Source organism: Prunus mume, linkage group LG8 (genome assembly GCF_029339155.1).
Source record: "Prunus mume cultivar Tortuosa linkage group LG8, ASM2933915v1, whole genome shotgun sequence".
NCBI lineage: Eukaryota > Viridiplantae > Streptophyta > Magnoliopsida > Rosales > Rosaceae > Prunus > Prunus mume.
In genome coordinates this window covers 18,304,712-18,311,761 of record NC_142705.1, presented here as the reverse complement: position 1 = coordinate 18,311,761, position 7,050 = coordinate 18,304,712, and the positions used below count along the sequence as shown (strand labels likewise).

Genomic DNA, 7,050 nt, shown 5'->3' with positions numbered 1-7,050 from the left:
GAGAATGATCTTTCTTCCCTCAAGCAAGCTTGCCCAAGCCCATGAAGCACGACTGCCTTTCTTTGCCTCTAAGAAACTACATTCCTGGAAATAACGAGCCTTCAAGAGTTGAGCCCATTTGGAATTCAGCTCCATGATTAATCTCCAACATTGTTTGGCTAGCAAGGCCAAATTGAAATCATTAAAATCTCTAAATCCCATGCCTCCCTGATTCTTTGGAAGCCCCAAAGTAGCCCAACAGATCCAATGCACTTTTGTCTCATCCTGTTTTAGACCCCACTAGAGAACCTAGCAATCTCATGTTCCAGCTTTTGTGGAAGGATTTGGGGAACTTAAAAATTCCCATGGGGTAAGTTGGAATCGCCTGAGCGACTGATTTAATCAGAATGTCTCGTGCTTCCATCCTCCAATCTTTCGCAGCAACCTTTCCTTCACAAAGTTCAGAGCCTCACTTTTTGACCTGCCCCAAAGAGTAGGCAAGCCTAGGTACTTTCCAGTAACAATGCATGCTAGGATAGTTCCTAGCTCTCTTTTCAAGTCGTCGGGAGTGTTGGGACTGAAGAAAACACTAGATTTTCCCAAATTGATCTGTTGCCCTGAGGCTCTGCAGTACCCATTTAGAAGATTCATCATGTTGCGACAATTTTGAGCATTTTTCCTTAAGAAACAATAAGGTATCGTCCGTGAAGAGTAAGTGAGAAAGGATCGGGCCATTCCTACAAAAAAAGAGACCTGCAATAGTTATGCATCACAAGCTTTTTTTTTATTAAGGAAGATAGAGCCTCTCTTACAAAAAGGAACAAATATGGTGAAAGGGGATCGCCTTGACGAATCCCACGGGTAGACTTGAAATAGCTTCTTGGCTTGCCATTAATAACCAAAGCTAACTCCACAGATTTGACCAAGCTCATGATCAGCCTCACCCACTTATTAGCGAAGCCCAACTTCCTCATCATGGCCTCCAAAAAATTCCATTCGAACCCTGTCGTACACTTTATTCATATCCAGTTTCATGCCCAATGCATATAACTTGGTGGACTTTCTAAGCTTTAACAGATGAAAAGCCTCATGAGCAAGAAGGATATTGTCTTGTATTTGTCGGTTTGGGACAAAAACATTTTGAGCAGGGGAAATTATCTTGGGAAGAAACTGTTTCAGTCTATTGGCCATCACTTTTGAGATAATTTATAAGAATAATTACACAGGCTAATTGGGCGATACTGAGTAACAAACTCAGGATTTGGGACTTTGGGGATTAATACAATGTTGGTGTTGTTTAGGGTAGTGGGATTACAACTTTCAGCAAAAAAATCCTTCACAATGCCTTGAACCTCCCTGTGGATTATGTCCCAGATCTGCTGGTAGAAAATCCCATGATACCCATCCGGCCCCGAGGCCTGAAGAGATCCCATTTGCATTGCTGCATCTTTAATTTCTTGAGAGGAGATTTCCTGTAATAATGTAGTGTTAATGTCCTCTATAACAACAGGATCCACACAAGATAGAATATCCAAGTCATTCCTCCACACACTCAGTTGAGAAAAGACCCTTAAAATGTTCCTCAATCACTCGTCTTGTAGCATTTTGCCCGGAGTACCACTGGCCATTATTCCCTTGGATTCGCAGAATACGGTGTTGTCGCCGTCGAGCAATGGTGGAGTGGTGCAAAAAAGTAGTATTCCTGTCTCCTTCATTGAGCCATTTTACTCAAGATCGCTGGTGCCAGTATGTCTCCTCCCTAGCCCAAGTCTCATTTAAGTTACTTGTGATCCTTTTGATCTCCTCATAGTTCTCCTCTCACCTTCCTTGTTTATTTCAAGCGACAAATTTTTTCAAAATCCGATGACAGAGACCAAAATGTGTGAGTCAAAAAATTAATGAGCACATTCATTTGAAGACTTTGGAAAAAAATAGTCCACAAAACTTTTTCCAACACTGTGAAGCTTTGCCTTTTTTTTTTCCCTGTAATGACATCTTCGCCTTTTTATTAACATTCAAAATTGTGTTTAGAGTTTTATACATCCACTACAATTTTTCCAACACCAAGACAATGGTTGGTTTTTAATTTTCTCCGTGATATGATTTCTTTCTTTTATTCACACTTCCAAAATTGTTTGACCTTTTCACTTATCCATTATCCAACACTCACAGTGAAGCTTAATTTTTTAAGTGCCTTCTGTATTTGATTTTCTTGTATGCTTCTTTATATAAACGAAACACTGTTTCTGATTTTGACAGCAAAAGGAGAAAAAAAAGAAAGAAGAGATATTTAGTCATATACCCATTTTTGGAGTCCTATATTGAGTATTATAGTGAATCTCCAAAAAAATACACTCGGTTTCTGATTCCATTGATTTCTGCAGCTGGGTTGGCTTACATGCAATTATTCCACCAAGTGGGCTGTGAGTAACCTTGCCTCGTGGGGGAAAATCCCTTTGTCCCATCGGAAGTTTAAATCCAGAAAAAGGAAAGAGTCCCATCGGAAAGTCCCCCTCCCCGAGGAAAAGTCCCATCGGAAAAGGTCCCTCTGTCACGTTGAAATAAGAGTCCCTCTCCTTCGGAATCAAAGAAAACAATCGGATTGTCCCTGTCCCCCATCGGGGGCAAAGAAAACAACAAATGTTCCTTCGGAAGCAAACTCGACCCGGAAGAGGAGATGGTGGAAGAGTCCCATCGGAAAGCAAAGAAAATAAATTGTGAGGGCACTCGGAAGGTGGCCTTTGAGTTGCAACCAAGAAGGATTGGTTCTATGGAAAAGATATATGGGGTTTACTAAGAAACAAAATCAAAGTTTGGTCCGGGAAGAGACTAATCATGATGAGCAGCCGGCCTAGAGCTTGGCAATTTATTTCATATTTCTATTCAATTCATTGGGTCAATAAAAAAATATGGTCAAAGTGGTTGGAGCTCAAACCTCCTCTCCTTTGCACGAGTTACTTTATTCCTCATAGCTTCACTCTTTTCTTTTACAACCTATGTTAAAGTCTTATTATTATTGATATTCTGATTATTATTAATAGAATTCTAATTAGTTAGTAAAGTATTATTAGGTATTAAAAGTCTTTTTAGTTATCTATGAACTAAACTAAAGGATGAGTTAGAAGAGTTATTATGAGTTATAGCAGTTTAAGAGTTATAGCATTAGGGAGTTATGAGTTGCTAATTGTCATTCTCTTTAGTAGTTACTATGATAAATATAAATCTTAGTTACCGGTATTAGAAATATAAGTAATATAAATATATTGGTAATTCGTATCTTATTTGGTGGAATGTCTGGCTTTAGGGTGCCCATCAAGTGTCCATTAGAAGGCTCGTACATGTTAATACTCCACTGGTATGAAAAGTTCTTAATGTTAGTTGAGTGCCGGTAATAGATTGACAATAATACTCTCCCAATTCAACCAGTCGCCATGAGTGGGGCTCCTGCCATAACATTCGCAGATCCAAGATGTACTCTTACAAGTGTCGGATATTGGTTGTGTTTGAAGGGTTATGAATCGATTGACAAGTCCAATACCAATATCTTGATTTCTAACGGCAATGCAGTTATATATATATCGCGTTTGTATAAGGATCATCCCAAGGACTCAAAATGCCTCGGATGGTGCCACAATCTGTTCTCAACAACAATGTGTTGAACTACTTCAACAAGTCTGCGTGTAAGATATCCTCCGATGTGGATCCACAACTCTATAACAAGAAATGATATATTCTGTTAAAGACAGGTCCTACGTAAATTGCTTTGAATAGGTAAATCAATCATTTGTCCTTGTGGATCCGACATTAATCCTCTCATACCTACTAATTGGTGTACTTGGGATGCAGAAAAGGACATCATATGGACTGGATTACATCCTAAAATTAGGATTCATTTCTTGTCGCAAATATTCACTTGTAGCATACCATATCTCAATAGCGTAATTTTTCTACACATTCCCATAATGATGGTGTTTTTCCAAAATAAAACTTTGTTGTTCAGCATCTTGGACTAGCCACCCCTTAGAAGGTATTGTTAAAAGATCATCAATTCCTAATGAAATGGATGGAGTGGCTTGTCGGATGCCCATGAACGTGTGGGATAACAGGCTGATCTTCAAGAGCTCACATCGACGGGAAGGTTTGGCACGCCAACAACATGTTAAGATGCTGAGATAGAGTTAGGCTTAATCTATGAAGGATAATTATCTTGGTGATTTATCTGAGTTCTCTTTCATAATGTACTCAAGTGTCATGTTATGCCTATGTCACTTATGAATTAGCTCTTGGAGAGTTGCGAAAGGAAAATAATTTCCTAAGAAGCCTTTGGCTAGTAACTAATCCATCTTCAAGTCAAGAACATCTTTTACATCCTCAACTTTTACAAAAGCCCATTCCTTGCTCGAGGGTATTTTGACCATGTAGGAGTGTAAAACGTGATTCCATTAAGGACGTTAAGGACGTCATGTCCTTTCTATAAAATGTTGTAGATTATGAACATATAGTGGGAAATGTGAAGTTTTTGTATTGCCATTGTATTGCTCCCCTATTGCATTTCTATTGTCATCATATTGCCATTGTAGTGTTGTGGTAGCACTTATATTTGTTTCCTTATCACCTGTTTTTTCAAGTCTGTCTTGTTAAGGAACTTATAAGGATATTTTGTAAAAGAAAACGCTTGATTGTGTAAGTTTATTTTGTAAAGGAAAATGCCAAATCATTATTCATTATCATATAAATAAGGTACAACAAGCACAGTATATGTATATCTTCAATATGATTGATTTGTGTTCAGCTATTGGTGTAAGAATGTGATTCCATTATGGCTTTTTTATTGATTATTTATTATTGTAAGAATGTGATTCCATTAATGACGTCACGTCCTTTTTATAAATCAAACTCATAGTTGCTTTCCCTGCAACAAATTATATTAATTATGAAAACCAACCAAAAAGCAATACAAAAGTAATGGCATATAGATTATGAAATGATAACAGACATGCAACACAAAAACAATATGACAGCAATAAAGTAACAATAGACAAGCAATAAAAATACAATAAACAAGTTGGGGGCTTTTCTTTTTCTTGTGCAATCTGAAAAGAAAAGGGGAAAAAAAACAGAAATTGTCAAGAAAAAACTGCATAAAGAAACAGAAAGTGATTATATCAGACATTTCTCCTTACAAAATTTTATACTGATAATGATAGCCACCCCAAGCTAAGGATGGCTCGGCATAAATTAATACAACTTTATTCAGACTATGGCATTATATATATATCCCTTGAAATACAATATACAAATTGCTGGCTCAAAGAAGAGTAACAAAATTTTGATTCCAAATCCAGCATTTTAGTACAATGCTGGAGGAAGTTGCAACAAATTGATGACTATAAGTCTGCGTCCATCTTGAAGATGAAATTCTTTCCACCATCTTGGAGGCCTGACATAATGCTCTTTGATAGTCACCCACCCTTCTCTAAAAAAAGTTCGTCTTTCCTCTGCAGAAAAAAGAAAGAAAAACCAAGATCAAGATCAATTGTCCTCCAAAAATATCACTTAATTCTGAAGGAACAAAACACTGTGTCCTGGTTACTGCAGATGTATTCTTAGGGCCAACTGTCTCCCATTCATCTTCTTCTGCAGAAGATACTAGAGATGATTTGAGGCCATTAATACTCAAGGGCTGTCCTTCAAGCTTAAGTAATTCATCATGCATCTGATCCATAATGAAGCTAAGGAACTCTTGGGCATCTTCTTGTCTGAAAAACAAAAATAGTTTCACTAGGCAACTTAAAATAGAAAGTAGAAAATAGACATGCTGCCATAAATATTTACACTAGACAGAGAAGAAACTAAACAATGCAAATTTAACCATTTGGTAATTACTCTTGAAGTGTTCTAGGTTTCTTCTTTCCTTGGTCCATGAAAATATTGGTGAACTCAGAATAATACAGAAGATTGTTAACCTATTTGTTACAACATTTTACTGATCACAAGTTAACTTCCAAAATATCTCAGTTTAACCCATTATTTCACATTAAATGGGTTGCAACAGGTGTAATAAACCACAACCAGATAAATAAATTGGAAAAGAGTGTAGCATGTTTTCAGAAAATAAACAATTTAAGTGGAGACACTGTAACTGCAGGCATTTTAGTCATGAGCTATGTCAGGCAATGGCACTTTTTCAAGCCATCAGACAAATTGTAAAGCATGAGAATTATCAATCAAGCCTAATAATACTGAAGGAAAACCATTACCGATCAATACAAGATTTATGAGAATCACAAAGTAACAAAATTGCACTACATGTCTGACCTTTCTTGTTTATTTGGAAATAATAGTGAAAAGACATTAATATAAGGACAGAAAGGACACAGTGCATAAGGGATTTAAAAGAAAAAAAGTGGCAGCGAAGGACAACTTTTGTGACTACAAATAGATGCATGTGTCTAAAAAAAATTCCAATTTTCGTGCCTTACAATTTCAGCCAGCAATGCCATCAAGGATTAAATTTGCAATAAGAAGGCTCAACATAGAAATAAAAAAGACAAAAAGAAGAAACCTAGAATAGAAAATTATTGACCCAGATCAGATACAAACCTTGGCCTACCCAAGATGCTAGTTGGTACATCTGGAGTAAAATTTTTAAGAACGCCTTCAAACATGGCAGGGCTAAAAGGCCTACCAGTCTCAAGAACACTTGCATCTTTGTTCTTTGAACTTGAACCACTAGGCTCGTCAAATTCAGAGACGAACTCTGCAAATGCACCCAATGTTGGATAGCCAACCTAATAAAATCAAATTCAAATGGACAACATATAAGTTAAGTGATTAGCCAGAAAAAGAACAAGTATTAGGCAAAGTAGCTTCCTATTTTCTGAGATCAGCAGTCTATATAAATTTTGTTATTTGCAAATAGCAATTCTAGTAAAACCACATAAATGCAAAGTAATCGAATAAACAAAACAAACCTTAGGCACTTTGCGAGTTCTCAAAGTCTGTAGAAGCTGAACAAAAGGAGAACATATGACAATCCTAGATGACAATAGCAAATTGAGGCACTTCGTC

General features: G+C 37.0%; 1 protein-coding gene across 1 annotated transcript; it reads right to left on the bottom strand.

Moving 5' to 3' along the window:
• Nucleotides 1-381: 381 nt before the first annotated feature.
• LOC148914938 (uncharacterized) lies at nt 382-1,694 on the bottom strand. Its single transcript, XM_089043344.1, has 4 exons — nt 1,598-1,694; nt 1,202-1,477; nt 824-982; nt 382-716 (listed from the first exon to the last, which is right to left on the bottom strand). The coding sequence occupies exons 1-4, from the start codon at nt 1,692-1,694 to the stop codon at nt 382-384; spliced, it is 867 nt and encodes a 288-aa protein (XP_088899470.1).
• Nucleotides 1,695-7,050: the final 5,356 nt, after the last annotated feature.